Raw genomic sequence first — 26547 nt, 5'->3', positions numbered from 1 at the left:
CACAGGACTTCTTGCATTACACGTAGATAAATACAGTACAGTTGACTTTAGATTTTAATCCATTTGTGGTCCCTTCTGTGTCAAGAATTTTAGAATGTAGAATCTGAAGATGGAAACTTGGTTTCTTCTAATTAATATGCTCTAATGAAATTGACAAATAATTGATAAAAAATTAAAGACATTAGGCAAGATGAAAATGGAAAACTAAGGAAATATTTAACCAAATAGAGTTACACAAGAATCTTATGATTTTGAGGATTCTGACAAGCTCAAAGCACGCATAATCATTCTTGAGCATACTTTTTTTTTTTTTTTAACATTTTTTTAAGTTTATTTGTTTTGAGAGAGAGAAGGAGAGAGTTCACCAGCAAGTGAGGGGCAGAGAGAAAGGGGGAAAGAGAGAATCCCAAGCAGGTTCCAAGCTGTCAGTGCAGACCCAGAGGAGGGGCTCGAATCCACAAACCATGAAATCATGACCTGAGCTGAAATCAAGAGTCAGTCATTATACCACAGAGCCACTCAGGCGCCCCAGGCATATTTCTCTTTTAAATGAAACCAACATTTTTCCACAATTTTCTTTGAAGCCAATGGGTCACTTGGGAATAAAAGATACAGATTTTCCTCCAGAAGCACAATCTGAAAGATTTCTGAACTAGAATGGCACATTAAATATGTAGTATTAAAAAAAAATAGGAAAAAAAGGAATATAAATGGACTTTCTCTGAAATTGGACCAAAATGAGAGTGAGCTAGCTGACAAAACTTCATTTAACTACTAGCTATATCTAGAATACCCTATCTTATTCACATAGCCAGTCAGCTACTATTCACATAATCATATATGACAACAAGGTGACATTAGAGAAACCCAGGAAACCTGTGTACACTATGAGTTTCCTATCCCAAACCCAGGAGTTTAATTCTAAGAGGTTGGGGGGTTCAGGGGGGAAGGAAGCTCTGTTGCTTCTAATATAAGTTAAATTTTTTTCTATGTGGAAACAAAAAAATAGTATCACTTTTCAAGTACAAAATAATTTTGAACCATAGGCCTACCAGATCAGAAAGATCATCTAAAAGGAAGTTTAGGGGCGCCTGGGTGGCGCAGTCGGTTAAGCGTCCAACTTCAGCCAGGTCACGATCTTGCGGTCCGTGAGTTCGAGCCCCGCGTCAGGCTCTGGGCTGATGGCTCAGAGCCTGGAGCCTGTTTCCGATTCTGTGTCTCCCTCTCTCTCTGCCCCTACCCCGTTCATGCCCTGTCTCTCTCTGTCCCAAAAATAAATTAAAAACGTTGAAAAAAAAATAAAAAATAAAAGGAAGTTTACAAAAAGGAATTTTATTTTCCATTTGTAGATAGATCACCTTTTCTGGCATGCCAGTATCTTTTAGCAAGTTTCTAAACCAATGATATTCAAAAGCGGCCTTCATCATTAACAGAAGGAATGATACAATATCTGAGATGTACTTCAAATTATCTGGTAAAAATAAAAAATAGAAAAGTGGATGGACCAATGAAATAAATTTGGCAAAATACTGACAATTATTGAGGCTGAGAGATGGGTACATAAAGATGCATCATATTATTCCTACTACTATTGTATATGTTTGAAATAATTTTAAAAATTTAAGTTGAGATTTTTTAAATTGGATGTATATAATTAGTATACAATACTAACAAATACAGATATATGGGCATTACTGACTAACCACTCTCTAGTTATTGGGTTAACAGAAGAACAAAAAATGGAGTTGTTCCTAGTGGAAGTTTGAACGTCTTCCCCACCTACCTAGTGTCACTTCCATGTAGAAGGAAGGTCAACGGGGACTGATCAGGTTTAAGAAAGTTAACTGGGTCACATTTCTGTGGGGTAGAATATTAATAGGCAGGCAATAAGTAGAACTATACTAGAGCAAACGTCCTACCCTAAAAAAGCTAGGCCATCTCTAATTGGTACTTTAGATTATAAATTGTTGTATTGGTTACACGTGGGAGGAGATGTTTCTAATTTTTGTGATATGTGGGTTGTGGTATTCTTATATGTACTATTCACCCTTTGGGACTTTGGAAAAGTAGTATTTATGAGTTTCTTGGGGCTAAAAAGATAATCCCAGTTTGGAGTTACTGAAGAAGCTATACCAGTTTAAATGGAAGAAACTGCAAGCTATAGTTCCTGTAAAAACTAGCCAGTCTTTACCCAACCATTGGAATGACATCCTTTGGCTGAGATGACACAGAAGAAAATGATTAGAGGAAATAAGAGGCATTTATATATTATTTTTCCTCTGAAAGAAAAAGCAGAGGTAATTTATCAGACTACAATTCTGTGAGATCAAGAGACTGAGTAGATTTCAGAGGAAGATTCAAACTTAAATTTAATAAGGTCAGAAACTCTGTGATTTTAAATTGTTTACCTTGTATTGTTTGAGCTATTATATCATCTCTATTCGTGGTATAATCTTGTCAGTTGAGTTTGGTTGTACAACCAATCTTCTTCAATATAATCCAATAAAAGAAACAAAGCAAAGGAGATCTATAGTACTGTCTTGGAATTAACATAATTAATATCGCATCTAATCCATTTAAATGGCTTCTGGAGGTAATATCACATAAATGGCAATAAAAAGGGCAACGAGATGGCCAAACTGCCCATCTCATTGGTCACAGGTAAAAACAGTGGGAAAGACTGAAGAGGTGGCCTCAAGAAAACACATTACAATACTCTCTTCATCCCTAAGGAGGACACAACATCTCAAGTGAATCGTCACATGCCTATTGCTAAATTTACTGGGTTAGTGGTAAAAATAAATAAATAAACGTCTATTGATCATTAGTGGGTACTTCATGTTTTGTTTTGGGTGGTTTGTTTTTTGTTTTTTATTTTGGGGTAAAAAAAGCAAAAAAGCTCTTCCTCTCAATTATGTCATCAAGAACAGAAACTACTCTAAACTCACCATTGTCTCTCTTGCCCTCACCTGATCCTTCTTTTTTTCTGCTTGGAGTGCCTTTTGGTGCATAACTCCTTTTTTTTTTTTTTTTTTTTAAGCTACACTGGGCAGACACTTCATCCAGGAACTCTTCCCTGATGCTGCCCTCCTTTATAGTCTCCTAAAGAACCATTTTTCTTGCATTTCTTTCATTAATTATATGACACCCTTAATAGTTTATAAATTTCAGAAGGACAGGATACTTCACACCATCAAATATAAGTCTCCACTCATTTTTAAATGATGTATCATCATTTTATACAGCACTAAGAAAGAAAAAACACAACTAATTATAATTGCAGGACATCAAAAACTTAAGATGATCTAATTTCAGAGAAGTTAAATGTGGGGGAATAACATGCATCTCAGAATCAAGGAAATTCTACATGTCTTTTTTTAAAATATTTTTTTAATGTTTATTTATTTTTGAGAGAGAGAGCATACACACAAGCAGAGGAGGGGCAGAGAATTTGAAGCCGGTTCAGCACTGACGGCAGAGAGCCCAATGCAGGGGACCTGAGCCAGAGTCGGACACTTGGCCAACTGAGTCACCCAGGCACCCCTGAAATTCTACATGTCTTAATTGACTTTGTAGCTTCAATATTAACAAAATTCTGGGCATACAGAAAATGCACATCAAATGTTTGCAAAATGATGACTGAATGAATGAATTCAACCTAGCTTGATGTTTTTCATCAATATGCATTTTTGAATTCATTCAAAAATCAAAAGATTCTTTTTAAAGAATAAAAATTTTTAAGTTTCAAAACAAGACTTATAGGTATAATTCACAAATATACTGGTTCTGATTTTAATTGGATACCTTAAAGTACCAGGAAGGGAAAAACAATTGTTTTCTAAATATAACTATTATGGCTTCACATTAAAATAAAAGCCACAATGTCAAGTGCCCGGGTGAACAAACATTATTATATTATGGTAGATGAAAAAAAGAAACATGTTGCTTTGTGATATCCATTCTTGATGATCTGCACTAATAATATGGAAATGGACTGTGAATAATCCAAAATAAAGGATAATTTAAAACTTGTTTATATTTGTTTTTGAAATATTTTCATATACTTGTATTGTGATTAGATAAACACAAACACAGACTGTCTGGCCCAGGGGTAGATATTAATAAATCACCAACACTTGTTTAATTTCAGAAAACAAACTGGTTCTTAATCTTGGATTACATTTATAAGGGGAGGATGTCCTAAATCAAAAGCTGAAACCTTTCAAAAGATACAAGTATGTTTAAATTTAATCCAAGTGAGATATTTTCAAGTTGTGTTCTCATTTCTTGAGATAAGTCTAGAACCACTGAGAAGCATAAGTGGTATAAAGGAACAGAAAGACTAAAATCCTGCAACTATAAGTTTGGAAATCTAGCTTCCTTTCTTTCACATTTTTCCATGTCCTCTAGAAAGAACATTATAAAAATAACTATCCCTTACTGAACTAGATGCTTTCTATACATTATTTCTAATTTTCAGTAACATATAGAGTAGATATTAATGCCATCACTTTATACCTACATACATTGAGACTGTAAAAGATTAAATAACTTGTACAAGGTCACAAAGCTAGCAGCAGTAAAATCACCTCTAAAGTTTTGACCTATGTGTAAGTAGCTTTCTGATCTAAAGAAGAAATGTCAGAAAAAAACTGGGAAATCTTTTCTGTGACCAGAAACAAAAGAACCAGCAAAATGAAGGCAGAATTACCTTAATTTACACAAAGAAGCAAGAAAGTTGCTTTGGGAAAAAAATATTCAGAATTCTGAGGACTGATAAATTCCGGAATTCTATTTTGTAATGTCTAGCGGTAGTCAATAACTTTTAGATGGAATATGTACAATAATTAAAAACTACCTTTACTAATATAATACATATGTACCTCACAGGTTTATCACTATGAAAGGCTGATTAAAACTTCTCTATGACTCTACAATTTCAGTATTTCTTTCTGTTTTTATCACTAAGGGAGGTAGGGGCACAGGTCATAGAGAATGACAAGACCAGATAAAATTCTAACATCACAGCTATATAACTTAAGCAAGTTACTTAGCTTTCCTAAGTCTCATTTGCTTTATTCATAAAAATAATGTTATTAATATCTGACTCACAGAGTTATTGTATGAGTAAATGAGATAATGTGTACAAAACATTCTATACAGTATCCAGTATACAGTAAGTGCCCAATAAATGTTATGGTAGTATATTTTGGATAATTCTCTGTTTTACTGAGATATATTAAACAAAAACTAAACTTTTTTTATTGGCTGTGGGGTTATAAAACAAAGTGGAAGGCGATCCATTAATATCCCATTCAAAGAGCATGCCTTTTCAGTGTTAGAACGTTTTACCAACAGACTTTCAAACAAAACCCCAGATTTTACAAGAGAAAAAGAGAGACTTCAGTCCTTTGAAATTGTAAAGGGGAAGCACATTTAAAATGTGGGGCAGAATACACTGTAACATGTTACTGCTACAGGAATACAAATGTTTCTCCAGACAAGAGTCAATTTCATCATTTACCACTGAGGGGAGCTGTAACCTAGGAAAAGGTTTATACAGAGTCCCAAGGCTATTTTTAAACTTTCTCACACCTTACAGTATTCAGTTAATAAACTCTGTTTATGCCTGCTATAAAAATAGGCTTATACACCTTTCAATGGGCTACTTTAAAGTAAGTTCTTCAGAAATTTAGAACTGGTATGGCTCTATCTTAAGAGTAATTAAGATTTTCTAAACAAACATTGTTTTTACCATCAATTACGACTCAAATTTAATTGGCTAACTCTTTAACACATCAAGTTAATAAAGCGATTACAGATCTATAATTGAGTCATGAGTGCTGAAAACTAAAAGACCATCCATGAGGGAGAAGTTCTTATATGAGAATGAAAGTTAGCTTTTATTTATTTTTTTTTTTCAACGTTTATTTATTTTTGGGACAGAGAGAGACAGAGCATGAACGGGAGAGGGGCAGAGAGAGAGGGAGACACAGAATCGGAAGCAGGTCCAGGCTCTGAGCCATCAGCCCAGAGCCTGACGCGGGGCTCGAACTCACGGACCGCGAGATCGTGACCTGGCTGAAGTCGGACGCTTAACCGACTGTGCCACCCAGGCGCCCCGAAAGTTAGCTTTTAAAGCTGAAACCAATTTCAAGAAATCTGTTTGATTTAAAACCTTCAATGACTACTCCAAGCACAATGTTCAAATCTATCCTACAGAAAGGACAGAATTGTTAACATGTATGAACATTTAACACAATTACATTGACGTGATATCCAGCCATCAGAACTCTCCCTACCATGTTTGGACCTGATCTTCCCAAGCTTCCCAGCTCCCCTGGGCTAAAAATGGCCCAGCCAGTATAGTATCCCTTTCATCACTGAGATATACAATGAAGTCAGGCGATACACTGACTCTGGAAGGAGTCAAAGCATGCTATAAATCTGCTATAAATATATTTTAGAACTTTAATGGTGATCATGATGATAACAATGGTAACAGCTAATATTCACTGAAATCATTTAATCTTCACAAGAACCCTATAAATTTGTGGCTGAAAAGTTAAGAAACTTACCACAATCACACAGCTTATAAGTAGAAGAGCCAAGTTAAGGCTTAAAATTAGGTCTGACTCCAGAGCCCACATTCTTAATTCACTCTATTTTCATTGCCTATCTTCCCTAATCCCCATTTGAAAATATTTACTGAACACCTATTATATACCTGCTAGTCATGCGGGATTCCACAGTCTGTATATTAACTGAAGATGATTATTAAAGCACCAGTCTAAAATCTCTCAACCTAAAGCGCTAAAGCATGTACTTTATTTTTAAAGATGTCAAAGGGCATTTAAGATTTTGTTCAACAAATGTTTAAAAAAGCATTTGCTATGTGAGAAGCACCATGCTAGATGCTGAACAGATAAAAAGATGAGTAAGACCTGGTCTTTCCTTTAAGCCCCAAACTAATACAAAGTATACTCATAATTCAGTAGAGTATTTTTACTTTTATAATCGTAACAAAAGACCTTCTTAAAAATAATTCTGCTACTGGCAATCATTTCATTAAAGAAATTCTAAAATCTACAAATCGCTATTAATTTTAATAAAGTAACATTTCTTCTACCACCAAAATGCTAGTGTACTTTAACAATGTATACAGTCAACAACGTGAAAGGTGATGAAATCTGCCATTAGCTTACATTTTCTATGACAAATGTCCACTCTTTATCTTCAAATTCCTCTGCATGAGGATCCTGTAACAAAAGCAAAATATAAAGTTGAAATAGATTTCTTTCAACCATTCAATCCAACGAAGAACATACAAATGGCCGTGCTTTTACCTTTTACCAACTGTTAAAAAGGGAGAAGCAGAATAGCCTACTCTTAGAAACTTCCGTAATTTCTCTACATCTAAATCATTATTTTATATTGAAAAATTCTCTATTTTACTTACGTTGATGCATGTAATTATCTTCCATCATTGCACCACTGAAAAAAGAAACCTGATCAGAGAGAGTGATAATTTAATGAACTATTAAGAAGCACTTTACTAAGATATAAAATGCTTGGGGTGCCTGGGTGGTTCAGTCCGTTAAGCATGGGACTCTTGATTTCAGCTCAGGTCATGATCTCAAGAGTTAGTGGGACAGAGCCCCATTCTGATGGGGCAGAGCCTGTTTGGGATTCTCTCTCCCTCTCTCCTTCTCCCTGCATGCCCACGTTCTCTTTCTCCCAAAATAAACAAACTTAAAAAAAAAAAGATATAAAATGCTCATATAAAAGTCCTCATCCTGTTTTTACACTCGTATTTTTTAAACTAAAAGTACCATTTGAGACAACGTTTTCTTCTAAAGAGGTTATGTAAACATCTGGAATTTCAAAGCACAAGAGACTTTATAATCTACACAAAATGGCAAATTGGCATGGCTATTGATACCTTCATTCCTCCTCCCCTCCCATCAACCCTGAAAATGCCTCAGAAACCTGAGAAAGGATAATGAAGCCTCCAACCAAATGCAACTTAAAAAAAAAAAAAAAAAAAAAAAAAAACCTCACTTTTGCAAGTATTTACTTGACAAATACTTAATGGTTACATATTATATAAGAAATTGTAGATGTGAAAATGGACTCAAACACTGTTGTCCTTGCCTCTGAAGACAAACACAACTAATCTAAATAAATATGGTAAAAGAAATACATGGTTTCACCACAGGTTAGAAAACAACACAGTTATACATATATACAATGGAGTATTACTCAGCAATCAAAAAGAATGAAATCTTGCCATTCACAACAACGTGGATGGAACTCGAGGGTATTATGCTAAGCGAAATTAGTCAGGAGAGAAAGACAAGTATCATATGACTTCAGTCATATAAGGGCTTTGAGATACAAAGCAGATGAACATAAGGGAAGGGAAGCAAAAATAATATAAGAACAGGGAGGAGGACAAAACATAAGAGACTCTTAAATATGGAGGACAACAGAGGGTTACTGGAGGGTTTATGGGAGGGGGGGATGGGCTAAATGGGTAAGGGGCATTAAGGAATCTGCTCCTGAAATCAATGTTGCACTATTTGCTAACTAACTTGGATGTAAGTTAAAAAAGAAAAAAAGAAAGAAAAAATAAATAAAAAGAAAATAACACATCACTTACAGGAATACATAGGAAAGTTTTATGAGAAAGAAGGCATCTATGCTAGGTGGGATAGTACAGATGTCCACAGATATTTGAATAAGTAAAGGCAAAAGCAATGGAGTATAAGACATAAAAGAAAAGTAGTGGGGTCACATCTATGTGCATTTACTTATTCAGATTCAACTCCACATATTAGAGAAGGCACGGGGATGGAGGATTGAGGATGAGAGAATATTTAAAAACAGCAGGCTTTGGGCTCAACATTCCACTCTAAAAATAAGGGAGTACACATACATGGAAAATGGGCTCTGCTATTCCTTTAATGGGGTTTAGGTCCCACATGCTTCTCATAGGGAAGCATCTTATTCATGATTGATTCCACTTTAGTCTATTAATAATCTTTTGCTTCTACTGCCACAGCTGAGTTTTGGTTCTTATCATTTTGTGCCTGAGCTATTTCAAGATAAAAGTGACTACGACATTCAGTCTTTCTGCCCTCCAATCAATCTTATACACAGATTATTCTCCCAAACCACAGTTCTGACCGTGTTGGTACCAACTCAGATTTCTTTAATGACACCCACCACCTATGGGATAAATTCCAAATTCCTTAGTTAGTTCTTTATTTCTGTTTACTTATTTTTCACATTAAAGCATGGTGGCTGGCTAATTCTGAGCTGTACTGAGGCAATTAGTTCTATGAGTAAATTCACACAAATGGGATAAAAAATCTGTCAAAAAGGAGTTTCTTTTGTGGTGCTGGGCAGAGGGGAGGTAGGAAAGGCTAGAAGAGAAAGACAGGTAGAAAATTCTACCTGATATTTGTTTCCTCAGTTTGGCCCTGTCCACAAACTAGGTTTATGGAGAGAGAATGCCGTAAATAAAGGCTGAAGGAACTTTTCCATGAGTGATTTAGGTCATAAACAGTGCTACTTTAGAGACCAAGTAATAAAGTATATCACAATGCAGAGGAAAGAGACATCTTACCACCCTTGCTGCCTGCCCTCCCTCCCCCTCATTTTGTTGAGGAACACAGCAGAGTTTCAGCACAGCTAATATAATTAATAACAATAAATATTTACTAAGGACACACTCTGTCCCAGTTATTGTGCTAAGTGTTTTCATCATCACAGCAACTTATGAAATGTGTAGTATTTTTATTACCATTTAAAAGAACAGAAAACTGAGACCTCAAAGATGTCCCATCCCACAGTGAACAACCAGTAAGTGTTAAAACTATGTTACGATCCAGGTCTGTCTGACTTTTAGTTATGTTGTTGGTTCAGTTTTCTAGGTCCCCAGGACCTAGAAAAGTACCAGGCACACAGCAGGCTCTCAAGAATATTTGAGGAATAAATTAATGACTATATCTTATAATTTGACAAATACTGGACACTGCCTTATATATGACATACATTAATTCTCAAAGGAGATGAAACATTTTTTTTTAATGTTTATTTATTTTTGAGGGAGAGAGAGAAAGCACAGGGGAGGGGTAGAGAGAGACAGGGATAGAGGATCTGAAGCTGGCTCTGTGCTGACAGCAGAGACCTGATACAGGGCTCAAACTCATGAACTGTGAGATCATGACCTGAGCCGAAGCCAGATGATTAGCCAACTGAGCCACCCAGGCATCCCAGATGAAACATGTTTTAAAAACACAGGCAACGTATTACTCCTAAAAGAATAGTTTCAGTGGGACCAAGGGACACGTTTGATAGGTCAAAGTCAGTAAAAAGACATGAAAGAGCAAAAGTAATGTTCATTTTAAAATGGCATATATACACACAATTAACTATTTATATTATTGATCAGACAAAAACATCTGTAATGAAAATTGCTTCTAGCATGTATCAATTAAGTCTTCTCTGTATCCTACTTTCTACCCTCTAGAATCTCCTACCTTACCGCTGCAGTAAAGAGAAAAACTGAAAATGGCTCAAAGAACCATTTTTCTTTTCAAAACCCTAAAAGGTTTTTTTTTTTTTTCATTTACTAGAAACAGCTATTTTCAATCTAATTCAAATTTCAAAAACAAACATGCAGAGTAAAAAAATTAGTATCTGGTCAAGTTGTAGGAAAATGAAACATACAACTTTTTGCAAAAGCATTTTGTCTATGAGCACACTTCTGTGGATACCAACCACACTTAGGACAAAAAGGGTTCAGAGCAGTCCTTTCCCACTTGCAAATTTCAAGATTAAATGAGTTGTGAGATTTTAATAAAAGTAAAAGAGAGGAAAACATGAAAAAGTTTTCCACTTGAATATTTTAAATGCTGTTCAAAAGCAAGATCCAAAAATTACACTGAAGGAATAAAAAGTTGTTTTATCTTTCTGCCCTTCTGTTAGAAATCTGGAGAGAGGGGGAGTTGGGGAGATAAAAGCCTCCACTGAAAATATTGTTTTAATATTTAAAATGGTTGCAAGTTTGCCTCAATATCACAATTAACCAAAAATGTTTACTACAACAAACTGGGGAGAAATGGGTATTAGTTCTTCTTCCAAAAGACTAAAACTCAAAGTTATAAAAGTTCAGTGATAAGGATATGCTGAACATTCTCATCGGTACTTGAAAACAACACTTATCTCTTAATCCTCCAAGTACCCATTTCAACAGCCACTTTCAATTCAGAATCGCTCAGCTAGTACACATCCTTTTCCCAAACACATGGCTGTCAATTATTTATCAGCCCTATTCTAGCCCCTTACTCTCTATCATCATTTTTTTCAAGTTGTAAAACTATGTCCATTCGTTTTCTTTCCCAGTGTAAACAGCAAATCAAATCAAAATATTCAAAAAATTACTTAAAAGTCTTCCTCAAGCATGTCGGAGATCTTGCTGTTGTAATCTATATTCATAGAAGTTTTTTTTTTTTTTATTACAGAATAGGATGTACAATGTGAAGGAAAAAGAAGGGCTAAATCACTGTGACTTAGCAAGTCATGTTCTTCTTTAGTCTCAGTTTCCTTATCAGTACAAAAGGGATAATTATACAACCTTGGTTGGGGTTGCTGTGTGAGAATGATAGGAAATGTTCCAAAGGTCTTGCTGCTACCTACCAAGCTTACTGTATCATTCCAGTAAGAGATATATGGATAAAGGGAGTTTAATAACAGGCTTTTAGTACAGCTGACTAACGGACTATCAGATAGTCCTGAACCTCCTTGAAAAAAGGAAGAGTAGTGACTACCTCACCCCTTATTACTCTCTGGGCAAATTGAGTATGTGTATATATGACAAGCATGATTGAGCAATGTTATAACGTCAATAACAGTAATATCAAAACTATAAAACATAAAGTGTTAACAATCTTTTGTAAAATAGATATCTATGAAATACAGAGCATTTAAAAGTAGTATTCCATTCATGAGTTAGTATATTAACATTCAACACACTCTTCTGTTTTACTGATCTCTGCAGTAGTTCCTGAATAAATGTATTAATAAATTAGATCACAAAATTAAAAGGACTTTTTTACACACTGATTTCATGCTAAGCCATATAATGTTTCTCTACTTAAATTTCATGTCCTTAAATATTTAGTGGATTTTCACAAACTTTACATTATTAAATTATGCTCAATGAGATGTCTTTCTTCCTTCTGTCCAGCAAAAGTAACTTCAACACAACCGGAATGATTCAAAGAAGAAATTAAGCATTGTTTTCTAATTTTACCACTTTCAAAAAGGCTAAAATGAAACCTTTCCCCACCATTTTTGGGAAGCAGGTAAGGAGTTAGGAAAGTAAACATTCTAGTGCCTAATGGGAACTCAGTGAGGACTACTTTGTAATGTTTCAAGAAATATGGAAGACTTTCAAGAAAAAAAAAACATGTATGTATAACAGGCAGGTAGTTATACACACAGCTATGTTTTTGGATCTGTCCTTTGAATTTACAACCAGAATCTTGCTTTTAAGCTACGGTACTTGTAAAATATTAATGTCATTAAGATATTTATCAAATATGGGGGCGCCTGGGTGGCGCAGTCGGTTAAGCGTCCGACTTCAGCCAGGTCACGATCTTGCGGTCAGTGAGTTCGAGCCCCGCGTCGGGCTCTGGGCTGATGGCTCAGAGCCTGGAGCCTGTTTCCGATTCTGTGTCTCCCTCTCTCTCTGCCCCTCCCCCGTTCATGCTCTGTCTCTCTCTGTCCCAAAAATAAATAAACGTTGGAAAAAAAAAAGATATTTATCAAATATCAATTTAAAATTTATCTTCTTACATTAACATTAATAAAATACTTGTTTTTAAAAAAATTTTTTTAATGTTTATTTTTGAAAGAGAGAGAGTACGCAAGCAGGGGAGGGGCAAAGAGAGAAGTAGACACAGAATCTGAAGCAGGCTCCAGGCTCTGAGATGTCAGGACAGAGCCTGACGCAGGGATCGAACCCACGAGCTGTGAGATCATGACCTGAGCAGAAGTCTAGCGCTTAACCGATGGAGCCACCCAGGTGCCCCTAAAATACTTATTGAATACTAATTTTAAAACATATCTTCTGATTAGTCAAATAGGGCTAACAAAATGAGGCTCAGGACTAAGGAATTCCACAAACCTCACTTTCTACGATAAAGCACTTTAAAGTTTCCTATGGGTAGGGCGCCTGGCTGGCCCAGGCGGTTAAGCATCCCACTTTGGCTCAGATCACGATCTCATGGTTCAGTTCATGAGTTTGAACCCCGCTTTGGGCTGTGCTCACAGCTCAGAGGCTGGAGCCTGCTTTGATTTTGTGTCTCCCTCTTTCTCTGCCCTTCCCCCCCCTCGTGCTCTGTCTCTCTTTCTCTCTCAAAAAGAAACATTAAAAAAATTTTTTTTTTAAGTTTCCTGTGGGTAGAATATAGGAAGTAGTAAGAGAAGTATTTCAACTGATCTAAAAATTGTTAACAAGTTGAAAAGGACTCCCAAATTATTCTGATTTCATAGACCATGAAATACCCTGATGAACTTGCATTGATATAAACTGCTATATCCACAAAAACAATGCATATTCTATATATTTGCACCCAAATATATAGAGCAACGAATACTGAAATATTCTGTCATTTAGAACCATGATTATAAAATAATAAGTTGCATAAATTATAAAAATGGAACTTACCTTAAAAAGCGTCACAGTGATTTCAATGTTTTCAGGAACAGGCCACACTACAACACCACGGTATGGATTTTTTATTCCAGGTTGCCAGCTATGAGCCTACCAGAATAGTTAAAATAATGGTTTTAATATGAAGTACAGGAAATGCAATGTTAATAATTTACAAAAATTTATTGACACTGTTTATCTATTAGATCTGTAGTCTCCTTGAAACAAAAAAGATTAATCAAGTTAGATTTTTCAAGCATTAAAGTTGGGCCATGACAGTTCTATCACATGATAGCTATAGATCACTATCTGTAACCAAAATTTCACTCTCTCCCTCCCACCATCACATGCAAGAATATGCAAAAATGAGGTGTCTCATATTTTCAAAAGCTACTGTTTGTGATTGGATAAAAATTTTTTAGGAGAAATATTTTAAACATTATTTTGTGATCGGGGCACCTGGGTGGCTCAGTCAGTTAAGCATCCGACTTCAGCTCAGGTCATGATCTCATGGTTTGTGAGTTCAAGCCCCATGTCAGGCTCTGTGCTGACAGCTCAGAGCCTGGAGCCTGCTTCGGATCTGTGCACCCCTCTCTCTCTGCCCCTCCCCTACTTGTTTTCTCTCTCTCTCAAAAATAAATAAACATTAAAAAAATATATTTTTTGATCTAGGAACTTAAAGGCAAATTCATTCTTTAAAAGGAAAAACAAAGTGCATACTTTGCATTTAAGTTCATTTCCCATTAAACTGTAATGTTTATTTGGGACAAGTAAAGAAGAAAACAGTTTTTATAGAGTTAATATTTCTAGCACTTGTAATTTTAAAGATTCTTTTTCCTTGTCAATCTGGTTTATTGTGGTTCCCTAAGGACCTTCCAAAATTTGGAAGTCATCACTATAGTTCTTTCTTTGTGGTGGCATTTCCAGTCAAAGCTGATGGAAGATTAGGTATGCCAAGACATCTCCGTTTTCTTTTCTATGAGCTGCAGGACACTCCATGAAAGTGATAATGAAAGCTAACACTATGGAGTACTTTCTAAATGTCAGTCCAAGTTTGAAATTTACTTATGTTTAACTCATTTAATTAGCATAAGAACCCTATGAGGTAGCTACTATTCATTCATTCATTCATTCATTCATTCATTCATTCATTCATTCACTGACTCACTGATTCACGCATACAATTGATTCTATCTGCCAAGCACTGTCCAGGCACTGGAGTAGTTAAAAAAAAAACAAAACTGCTTTAGTGGAGTTAACGATATACTAGAAAGAAGCAGACAAAATAATTAAGTAAAATATACAGTATGTTAGATAGAGGAAGTGCTATGGAGAAAAAAATGGAAGAAAGAAGGCTGGGGGGGAGGCAAGAGAAAGTAACAAATGTCAACAGGATAGTCAGAGAAGGCATCATTGAGAAGGAGACTTGAGAGAAGGCCTGACAGAGGTAAAGGAATCAGATACATAGATACATGGGATGAGACTTCTAAGGAGATGGAACAGCAACTGGAAAGGTCAGTCAGATAACAACAAGGCCAATGTGGTTGGAGCAAAGTTGGATACCAGGCTGGAGAAATAAGGAGGGTCCAGTCATATAAGGCTCTGAGAGGCCATTACAAAGACTTTTGACTTATTTATAATTCAAGTGAAATGGAAAGCCACTGAAGGTTTTTGTTTTAATTTTTTTTTCAACGTTTATTTATTTTTGGGACAGAGAGAGACAGAGCATGAACGGGGGAGGGGCAGAGAGAGAGGGAGACACAGAATCGGAAACAGGCTCCAGGCTCCGAGCCATCAGCCCAGAGCCCGACGCGGGGCTCGAACTCACGGACCGCGAGATCGTGACCTGGCTGAAGTCGGACGCTTAACCGACTGCGCCACCCAGGCGCCCCGCCACTGAAGGTTTTTAAGCAAAGGCATGATGCTCTAAGTTATGTTTTAAAGGACACACTTCACTAATATAGCAAGAATAGGCTCTAGACATAAGAGAGGAAACAGGAAGACCAAGTAAAAGCTATTGCAATAATCCTGGGGAGAGGTGATGGTGATTTGGCTTGAAGTGGTAGAAAAGTGGTAAAGTGGTCAGATTCTGGATATATTTTTTTCTTTATATTTTCAAGACAGAAACAACAAGATCTGCAGACTACATGAGAGAAAGAAAGTAACCAAGGCTGATTCCAAGGATTTTGCCCTTGAGCAACTGGAAGAAGAGAATTGCTATTAACAGATACAAAACAAGACTGCAAGAAGAGCAGGTTTGGAAAGTAAGATTGGGAACTCTGTTTTATACACATTAAATCTAAGGTGCATATTATATATTCAAGTGTAGATCTTCAAACAGGCAGCTGGAATAAATCTGGGAATCATTACCATACATAGGTGATACTTAAAGCTTAAGAGTGGATATGATCCCAAGGGACAGAGTACAGATAGAGAATATAAATGTTCAAGAACTGAACCTTGGAGCATAACATTAACATGTCCAGGAAGTGAGGAGGAATCAGCAAAAGAGGGTTGGTACAAGCAGAAGGAAAACCAAAGGTGTGTGGTATCCTGAAAGTCCAGTGAAGAAAATGTTTCATGGAGTGGGAGACAATCTGTGCCAAATCTTGGTGATAGGTTAGACAGAATGAGACCTGAAAAATAACCATCGGATTTAAGAAAGCAGAAGCCAATTCTGACTTCACAAGAGCCATTTCAGTGGAATGATGAGAGCAAATGCCTGACTGGATTGGAAAGGGTTCAACAAAGAATAAGAAAAAAGAAAGTAAAGATATCAAGTACACTCAATTCCTCTGAGATTTTTGCTGTAAGAGAAAGAGAAAACTAGTCTGCCTTTAGTGGTAAAATAATGGCAGAGAGACTTTTTTTAATAAAAATATTTTAATGCTGATGGTAAATATCCAGTTAAGAGGGAAAACTGAATGATGCAAAAGAGAAAATTACTAGAGTCATGCCCTTAACAGTAGGAAAAAGAGACAGATTGACCTTTGCCAGAAGCATAGATAATTCTTTCATGATAACAAGAAAGAAGCTAGAGGATATGACTGCAGGTGTGTGACAAGGAACAAATTTAACAGATGAGGAAAATGAGACACGGACTTGCCCAAGATCACACAGCAAGTAAGTGGCAGAAGTTGGATTTGAACCCACAAAATGGAAGTGAGAAAGGATCAAGATCATGGAAACTTATGTCCATTCAAATCTTATCATATTTTGTTAGTTAAGATACCAGCATAAGATAGGTTTAGCAGCATCTCCCCACTTCAACTCATAAATTGTTAGTAATTCTCCCTCTATTCTCTCTCCATTGCCGTCCAATCATAAAACTTCAGGGAAGGAAAGGGAAGTAGACACTGACCACAACAGGGTTAGCACACTATACCCAACAGCAAAAAGCTGAGTTCTACTGATTAAAGAATATCTCTAGAGATTCTTCTATTCCTCTATTTATGGAAATATGCCTATTGACACTTCTAGAACAAAAACTTCACAAAGTCAAGAATCTCCATTTTGAAAAGTAAATTTCTGCCTACCTTAGACAATCCTTAATGAAAACTTCACTCTACATACCTACACAGTTAATCTTGAAGATTTATGACAATTCTAATTCTTACATACTGTGATAGTAGGTCAGACTATTCCTCTGGTCTTTCCAAACTCACCATCATTATATTTTCATAGCCTCCCCACAGAATAAAAACATAAAAAGAGTATAATAACTGAACTTTTCTTATTAGCCACAACAGCAAAGATACAGTATTTGTAAAATTCTTTTTTTTTAATATTTTTTAATGTTTATTTACTTTTGAGAGAGAGAGAGCACACACCTGAGCAAGTGGGGGAGGGGCAGAGAGAGATGGAGACACAGAATCCGTACAGGCTCCAGGATCTGAGCTGTCAGCACAGAGCCCGATGCAGGGCTCAAACTCACGAACTGTGAGATCATGACCTGAGCCAAAGGCAGACGCTTAACCGACTGAGCCACCCAGGTGCCCCATTTTTTTAATGTTTATTTATTTTTGAGAGAGAAAGAGAGAGAGAGAGGGCACAAGCTGGGAAGGGGCAGACAGAGAGAGGGAGACACAGAATTGGAAGCAGGCTCCAGGCTTTAAGCTATCAGTGGAGAGCCCGATGCAGGGCTCGAACCCAGAAACCACGAGATCATGACCTGAACCAAAGCTGGATGCTCAACTGACTAAGCCATTCAGGCGCCCAAATTCATAATGAAAAAATGACCATCAATGGATTTTAGACCTGAAGATACCCTTAGGAGATCTAATCCAGATAAGAAAACTAAAGCAATCAAAGAGTAAAGAGCTTGCCTGAACCTACACGAGTAATCAGTAGGAGAACCACCTACATGATTTCCAAGTTCAAATTTCTTCACCCGACTAACATCTTACCCAGCTCTATCTCTGATTCATACAGTGGTCAAGAAAATAGTCTTCTATCCCTAAATTCTTAACATTTATGTGGATAATACAAATATCAAAAGTGAGAAAAGCAGGGAATGCAGAGATCACTGGGCAGAGTTAGTAGATGGTAGTATCAGATAATTTCTTCAGGTACCCTAATGCTAGCACTCTAAATGACCTCTTTCAATCCTCCTTCTTCGATCACAGAATAGAAATTAGATTGCTGAACAAACAAAAATAAAATCTGCTTAACAAACTAAAATCTTTTTTTTTTATTAAAAGAAGATGTAAGGGTGTTAGTTCCCAAGTTGCTAATATGCTGCCATTTTCTTACCATTCCACTCAGCATCTCTGTCCCCAGCAAAAAAGGTCCAACTAAATCAGAGCTCTGGTTTTCTGATACTCCTTTTAGAGTCTATACAACCTGGCTAAGTTAGGACACTGTAACAACATCAATTAGTCTGGCTGAGTAGCTGGTACCACCTCCTTTATAATGTTAGCGAAATATTATATTCAGGCAGAATATATATAGGCAGAAAACAGAATGAAGTAAATTTTATTGTAAAGGAAACCAGGGATGTACATAGTAGCAAACACGAAAAAAAAAGATTCCTATTTTCAAAGAGCTTACTAAAACTTTCACTTCCAATTGAATTCAGGAATCTGAACCTAGAAAAAGAATGAAAAGTCCAATATGGGCAAAAATAGATTTGTGTAAAAAAAAAAAATTGTACAAATCCATAGAGACATTAATTATGTTTTTAAGAATTTGATTTAGGAGAAGCACATATTTGCAAACATCACTACTATAAGAACCCTGATTGGTCTTCACTGAAAGTAATAGAAAAGATTTTGTCAGAAAACATTAGGCACTGGGGCGACTGGGTGGCTCAGTCGGTTAAGCAGCCTACTTCGGCTCAGGTCATAATCTCGCAGTTTGTGAGTTCGAACTCCATGTCAGGCGCTCTGTGCTGACACCTCGAAGCCTGCAGCCTGCTTCAGCTTCTGTGTCCCCCTCTCTCTCTGCCCCTCCCCCACCTTCTCTCTCCTCTCTCTCTCTCTCTCTCTCTCAAATAAGTAAACGTTAAAAAAAAAAAGAAAAAAAATTAGTCACAGAAACGCACATACAGCTTATTCAGCTCCTTTGCACAGTTAAGAAAGGCGGGTTATCTCTTTATTTGCCAGCAATCTATCTAGTACAGATAATAGTACAAAAGGATTAGGCCACATTATCCAGTTCCCCTTATACAATTTTTCTCATTTTTTAATCATATGACAGATCTTTTGACATGCCAAAGCAAACCTAGAAAAAAGGTAACATTTCTCAATTTAGGGTACTGACTCTATAAAATGCCTTACTTTCTAATTATTTCATGTCATGCCTTCCCTAAAAGACTTGTACCTAATATGGTACTAAACACAGAATAAACATTCACTTGTTATTTGTGATTCCTACAAAATGAAAATATTTCACTAAAAATATATAGCTGTCACTTGTTAAATAGATAATTTTCGGTTTATAAAAATGCATATACCCATATGTTTAAGATGTCACATGTAGAGTTTACCTTAGAGTTGTCGCCATAAGGCAAAGCTCTGCAACTGTACCCTGCCCCTCCTGTTATCTCAGCACATTGTAAAAGGCTGTAGCACAACCACAGAGCAAGAAAGTAAAGGTGGTAATGCCATCAAAAAGCTTGTGAGGACTTTAAAGCTCTGGTTTCCCTTTGGAATCCTCCCATTTCTCTGTGAGCTTAAACTTCTGTTGGAAAACCATATTTAAGGCAACATACTACTCTGCCATAATTTATGGGGACTATCATAGTTGCTTTGATTCCTACTGCCATATATTTTACCGAAAAATAATTTTATTTAAGTATATACAAATCAACTGCAGCCTAACAAATCTTTGTTATAAATGCCATGACTTGAGGAGAAGAGGTAGGGAAGCTGCACATTGTATTAATTATCCATGGTTAACTACTTTCTCAATAAAAAATGAGTTCTAATTATATATTTAGCTATCAAGATAAACATGTGCCCAAAGAAAGTGAGCACTAAACTAAGAACTAAACTTTAAATTAATTAAGGTAGGGTCGCCTGGGTGGCTCAGTCAGATAAGCATATGATTTTTGATTCCAGCTCAGGTCATAATCTCACGATTCTCAGGTCATAATCTCACGATTCATGAGATCAGACCCGCATTGAGCTCCACAATGATGGAGCGGAGAATACTTAGAATTCTCTTTCTCCCTCCCTCTCTGCCCCTTCCTCACTCGTGCTCCCTCTTTCAAAATAAGTAAATAAAAACATTAAAAAAAAATAAGGTAGTGTGCCTTATTATTTTACTCACTAATCTGATATTTATCTGGGTCTCAGTTATAAGTTTCAATCTATCAATCAATATAAAAAAAGGCAGGTATACTCAGAATCAGTAAAGAGAAATAATAAGCTACATGGATGACAAAAACCAAACTGACTACTGTGCAACTCAAACTCTTTCCAAAAACATAGTTAAAAGTAAAAACTAGAATGTTTTCTGCCCAATGGTTGCAGAGATCTTTTTTTCTCCCTCAGTGATTTCAATGGGACTCAGCAGCAAATAATGTATATCTTAAAGGAAAACCATCAGAAAACAGAAGTATCTTTCAGAAGAAATAAAATGGTTCTAGTCTTTGGTTTTGGTATAACTGATAGCTAATTTAATAAAAAATAGCTGGAGACAAGTTTGTGTGTGTGTATGTGCATGTGTGTGTGTTTTAAAGAATTCCAAAATGTCATGTATTTCAAGTTTCTTAAGATTAAAAAAGTTACCTGCTTAACTTTTACAATAATATTGTAATCATTTCTTTCACAATTTCTGAAACTGATTTTTAAGTCTCCCCCTTTTCTTTAGCTGTCTGTACAACTTATAACACAGCATTTCACATATGTATGAACATACTATGCACTTGCTATATAAAGAGCTTTAACACATGGTGGGTTCTTAAATTTTTTTCAAAAAAACTACATCTATAATATTTTAAGAGGAAACACAATGATTCTGAAATATCCAGGAGGGATTTAAAATATTAAGAGTGCCACAATTTGACAGTAGTACAAGAATTAATTCTTTCTAGAAAATATGCATTCTGGGAAAAATCAACCTATAGCCACATATGTTTGGATTTTACTATCTGGATTCAATCAATATTTGATACAATATGAAAAATAATTTGGCCTTAAAAGTTATTTGACTGACTTTTGAAAATGCAATTAAATAAAGGTGTATTTTACTTCAAATATGGGTATGCATTATGAATTGGTCTATAATCTACAGTATTTCATTATGTTTCCTATTTTTTTTAGAAAATAATTAGTATCTAATTATTAAAAGGAGAAAATTATTTTCTGTTGATAGCTAAAAACATGTTAAATCTAAAGTTTATAGTTATAGTTATATTCATCTATCATACTTAGTGGATGATGACCTTATATATTTTTTTTTTCAACGTTTATTTATTTTTGGGACAGAGAGAGACAGAGCATGAACGGGGGAGGGGCAGAGAGAGAGGGAGACACAAAATCGGAAACAGGCTCCAGGCTCTGAGCCATCAGCCCAGAGCCTGACGCGGGCCTCGAACTCCCGGACCGCGAGATCGTGACCTGGCTGAAGTCGGACGCTTAACCGACTGCGCCACCCAGGCGCCCCGATGATGACCTTATATTATTCCTCTCCACAAAAGCCTAAGACCCACTAGGCAAAAATAACAATATCCAGCAAAACAGAGAAGACCCTAAGCCTATTTTCAGAACTCTTTCTCATATGTGAATGGATAAGAAAATACAGGTCCAAAATACAAATGCCCCAAAACTATAAATATATGCTTTGAAGAAGATATCATTTGTGATATGATGTAAATGGACCTTTCCTACATGGCTGGTGGAAATACATTTAAAAGTTAAAAATGTATCAACCCACTAATTCCAGTCCTAAGTATTTGCCCAAGAGAAATTAAAATATTTGTCTCCTAAAATACTGGTATGGTAATATTTATAGTAAACCTCTTTGCAGTAGTGAATATTCAAAATATACACTGGAAATGAATCAAATCATCAACAGTGGCATAAATAATCAAACTGTAGTAAATTCATTTGATGGAATACTACTCACCAATAAAAAAAAAACTACCATATTCACAACAGCATGAATAAACCTCAAAAACATTACGTTGAACAAAAGAAACCACACACAAAACAGTACTTCTGTATGATTCCATTTAAATGAAATTCAAAAACAGGCAAAATTACTGTATGGTGACAGAAAAATCAGAATAGTGGTTGCCTCTGAGAGTTGGGAATTAACCAGAGGAGGACACAAAGGAAAAAGTGGCGAAAATAGTCTATATGCTATTAGGAGTACTAATTACACAAGTATATATTGACTTAAATTGTATAATTAAGAACTATATGTAATTTTAGCACAATAAAATTTGACAAGATACCTCAAAAATATTAAAAATTCTGAAATTTAAACTTGATTTAATTTTAATTAAAAGGAATAAATTTTTTCCTCACACAGGACTACTTATGGAAAAACCAACATCCTTAACATGCTTGTAATTATTATGTGCTTATAGAAATACATTCATACTTATTTACAGAATGGAATTTTTAAAGTATCTGCAGAATTGTTACTGAACATTTTAAAAATTCTGTTCTACTCCCCACAAAGCTATAAGTGCAAAAAATTAAAACCTTTGGGTGCCTGGGTGGCTCAGTCGGTTGAGCATCCAACTTCAGCTCAGGTCATGATCTCACAGTTCATGAGTTCAAGCCCTGTATTGGGCTCTGTGAGGACAGCTCAGAGCCCAGAGCCTGCTTCAGATTCATGTCTCCCTCTCTCTCTGCACCTCTCTTCTCATGCTCTGTCTCTTTCTCTCTCAAAAATAAATAAACATTAAAAAAAAATTTTTTTAATTAAAATCTTTGAGAAACCCAACTCCTTTTCTACTGCAGCCCAGCAATGGACTCCAAGAACTCACCATTCCTTAAGTGTGCCCTAACTTCATCCTCTTGGAATCTGAGTAAATAATCTCAGGAACAATTTTGTAAGTGTTACCTAGTTAATCATTAATTCATAAATACACTAGTACAGAGAAGCTAGATAACTGTGATGTTATCCAAGGCTACCAAATCCAAGATCAAAACTCAGGTATCTGGCTCCCATTTTCAGAACTGCAGTTACAAAATCAAAATGCCTAATCAACCATTTTAGTAGTAGATCATCAGAAATAACCCAAAATACCAAGTAATATTTTAAAATCTACAATGGGACTACAGAAGTTTAATAATTTAACTAAAAGTTAAATTCAACATTTGGGTACGAAATTTTGAAAAGAGACAAACCTTCGAAGACTTCCTTCGGCTTCTTCTTGTCCAAACCACCACCAGTTTATCTGGTTGCCTGTCAAACAGGAAAAAGATTAAATATAATTTAAGTTCTCTTACATCAAATTAACAAAGTTTAGTTCTGGTGCCTTTTTTAAAAGGACAAAAATGTCACCTACTTTAGATTACATAGAGCAGTTGCTTTTACAATAAATCTCTCTAAATTATTCAAAAATAGCAAATGTTGAATAAATGTAATCTAATTTAAATGACTAATATTTTATCCACATGTTTTTCTAAAAATCCTTTAGTAAGTTAATCCATTGGGACAAACCAAGTAAAATAAAATACTTGGAACTGGTGACAAAAGAAAAAGCACACATACATCTTCTCTAAAAAGTAATGCTATATACATCTAACACATTATCTACTTTAATCTGGAGACAACAGCATAAAAATGACACTTATAAAATAATTTAAATCTATGGGTTATACTACTTTTGCATCTCATATCTTATGAACAATGCTGCGGTTTTCAAAACATTTTTATAATCTCAAAAATCTTCATAAAAGCAATACAGTACTAAAAAAACATGTAAGGTACATACTATTATTCCTATTTTGTAAGCTTAAAAATTGGCAAAATAACTCATCAAAAGTTCTGGCACTGGGGCACCTGGGTGGTTCTGTCAGTTACGCATTCAACTCTTGATTTTGGCTCAGGTCATGGTCTCACAGTCATGGGATCTAGCTCCACGTCGGGCTCTGCATTGACAGTGAGGAGCCTGCTTGGGATTTTCTCTCTCCCCCTCTCTCTGCCCCTACCCACCCCCCTCCTGCACTCTCTCTCTCTCTCTCTCTCTCTCTCACTCAAAATAAATAAATAAATAAACTTTTTTTTTTTTTAATTTCTGGCAGAACCAAATATGAAATACAGGTCTTTTAACTCTCAGACCCCTCTTCCTTACCTTCTGCTAATATAAAGTAAAAACAAACAAGCAAAAACCTTACGTTCTCAGCTAATACAATTGCATTCTCTTTAATACTTGGGGAAAATATCAAGATTATGATTATCAGTTATTTTCCTTAAATCTTTATTTTAAAAAATTTTAGATAAAAGCTTTTTAACCAAGAAATGAATGGTACACTCATCTTGGTGACCTTCACCTCTTTCCATGTGTCATTTATTTTACCCTAAAATCGCTCACCATCAGCAGATGACCTGTCCTCTTATTTCATTTAATTAAATACATACATATACATATATACACATAAAAGGCCACCAGTCATGAATCCCTTACCCAGTGATTCACCTACAAACCTGTCCAAAGAGAGAGTTGCCCAATGAAAAAGTACTGAGTAACTAACCCAAAATGTAGCATAGAAAAATAAAATGATAAAAATATTTTAAAACAAGGTAAGAGACATAAAAGACAGATTGAGAAGTGCATACACCTAGTAGAAATTCTAGAAGTTCAGAACAGTGGGAATGGCAAAGAAAATACTTAAGAGATAAGGCTAAGAATATTCCAGACTTGAAGAGAGAGTCCTTAGATAGAAAGTATATATTAATGAACAGGATAATTAAAAATAAATCTAATAGCTAGATACTGTGCTACAAAACAGCAAGAATAAAGAGAAAAACCATAAAAGACAGGTTACCAACAAAGGAATGGGCTGGACTGAGAGCAACTTCTCGTTAGCAGAAACAAAGCCCAAAAGACAATAAAATTAATGATCTTCAAGTTGCTAAGGGAAAATAGCTGTCACCCTTGAGTTTTATACTGCTAATCCATCATTTAAGAAATGGTTTTAGACATTGTCTAGCAAAGAGCAGATAGTCAATAAATATTTGCTGAATGAAAAAAAAAGAAAAGAAATGGTTTTAGGCATATGAAGACTTAAGAGTTTACAACGCACACATCCTAGTTAACTAAGGGAAGGAGTAGGATGCAAAAAGCAACATAAATATCGTAAAATGTTAATTCTTGTTCATTTTAGGTCGCAGAACTCAAAGAAACGCTAGAAAAAAAAAAACAGGAGGAAGGTTCCAGTAATGAAAATGACTAAGTAGGGAGTCATCTAAACAAATGCACAATGTTTCTGCTGGTGATAATAACCAGCATGGTATAAATAGAAAATTGGTGGGGCGCCTGGGTGGCGCAGTTGGTTAAACGTCCGACTTCAGCCAGGTCACGATCTTGCGGTCCGTGAGTTCAAGCCCCGCGTTGGGCTCTGGGCTGATGGCTCGGAGCCTGGAGCCTGTTTCCGGTTCTGTGTCTCCCTCTCTCTCTGACCCTCCCCCGTTCATGCTCTGTCTCTCTCTGTCCCAAAAATAAATAAAAAACGTTGAAAAAAAAATTGAAAAAAAAATAGAAAATTGGTGGTTCTCCATCCAAGACTCAGTTCAATTCTGAGGGTCAGGCATTAAAGACAACAACTGTAAACTAAAACCAGTAGCTTGGTTTGGTGAATCTTCCCACAGTGAAATTTTGGGAGCAATAACCAAATGCTAAATAAGATGAAACAGAAGAAAGTTTCTATGAACTATCAAGAGTGTTAACTTAAAATCCAAACCAACACAGAAACAAACATAACCTTGTTCAACACACAGAGAAGCAGAATAGGACAAATGACAGTGAAGATGGGGAGCTGTAAAGTAACAGATGGAGGTGGGAAGAAGGTATGATCAATGCTGACAGCTTAACAGTACAGGAAATGAGTAGCCAACAAGTGTATAAACTACCTTATTTGAAAGTATTTATGGCTTGCTAGAATGAACATTTAACCTAGATTACTATTAATCTTTTCATTATGTTCTCATCTCCACATCTCCAGGTGACCCCAACTCTTAATGATATTTCTATGGTACTTCTTTAGAAATGCTATAAAATCTTACGGCTTGTCCTTGCTTATTATCCCATACTGGTCTCTTATACGGAAGGTACTAACAAACTGGCGCTTACAGGTTGAATTTAACACATTCATTTCCCTTAATAATATTCCATTTTATTTAACTTTTAATTTAAATTT

General features: G+C 35.8%; 1 protein-coding gene across 14 annotated transcripts in view; it reads right to left on the bottom strand.

Moving 5' to 3' along the window:
* The window catches only part of EHBP1 (EH domain binding protein 1), a 363403-nt gene that overhangs the window by 242549 nt on the left and 94307 nt on the right, over positions 1-26547 (bottom strand). For all 14 annotated transcript variants that reach the window (XM_043603483.1, XM_043603493.1, XM_043603482.1 and 11 more), the window contains exons 3-5: positions 23533-23590; positions 13742-13837; positions 7206-7259 (exon numbers count right to left, since the gene is read on the bottom strand). In XM_043603483.1, coding sequence (XP_043459418.1) covers positions 7206-7259; positions 13742-13837; positions 23533-23590 — 208 coding nt within the window. The remainder of the gene's footprint in view (positions 1-7205; positions 7260-13741; positions 13838-23532; positions 23591-26547) is intronic.

Source organism: Prionailurus bengalensis, chromosome A3 (genome assembly GCF_016509475.1).
Source record: "Prionailurus bengalensis isolate Pbe53 chromosome A3, Fcat_Pben_1.1_paternal_pri, whole genome shotgun sequence".
Lineage (NCBI taxonomy): Eukaryota > Metazoa > Chordata > Mammalia > Carnivora > Felidae > Prionailurus > Prionailurus bengalensis.
The sequence above is the reverse complement of the archived record's forward strand: the minus strand, read 5'-3'. Positions and strand labels throughout refer to the sequence as shown.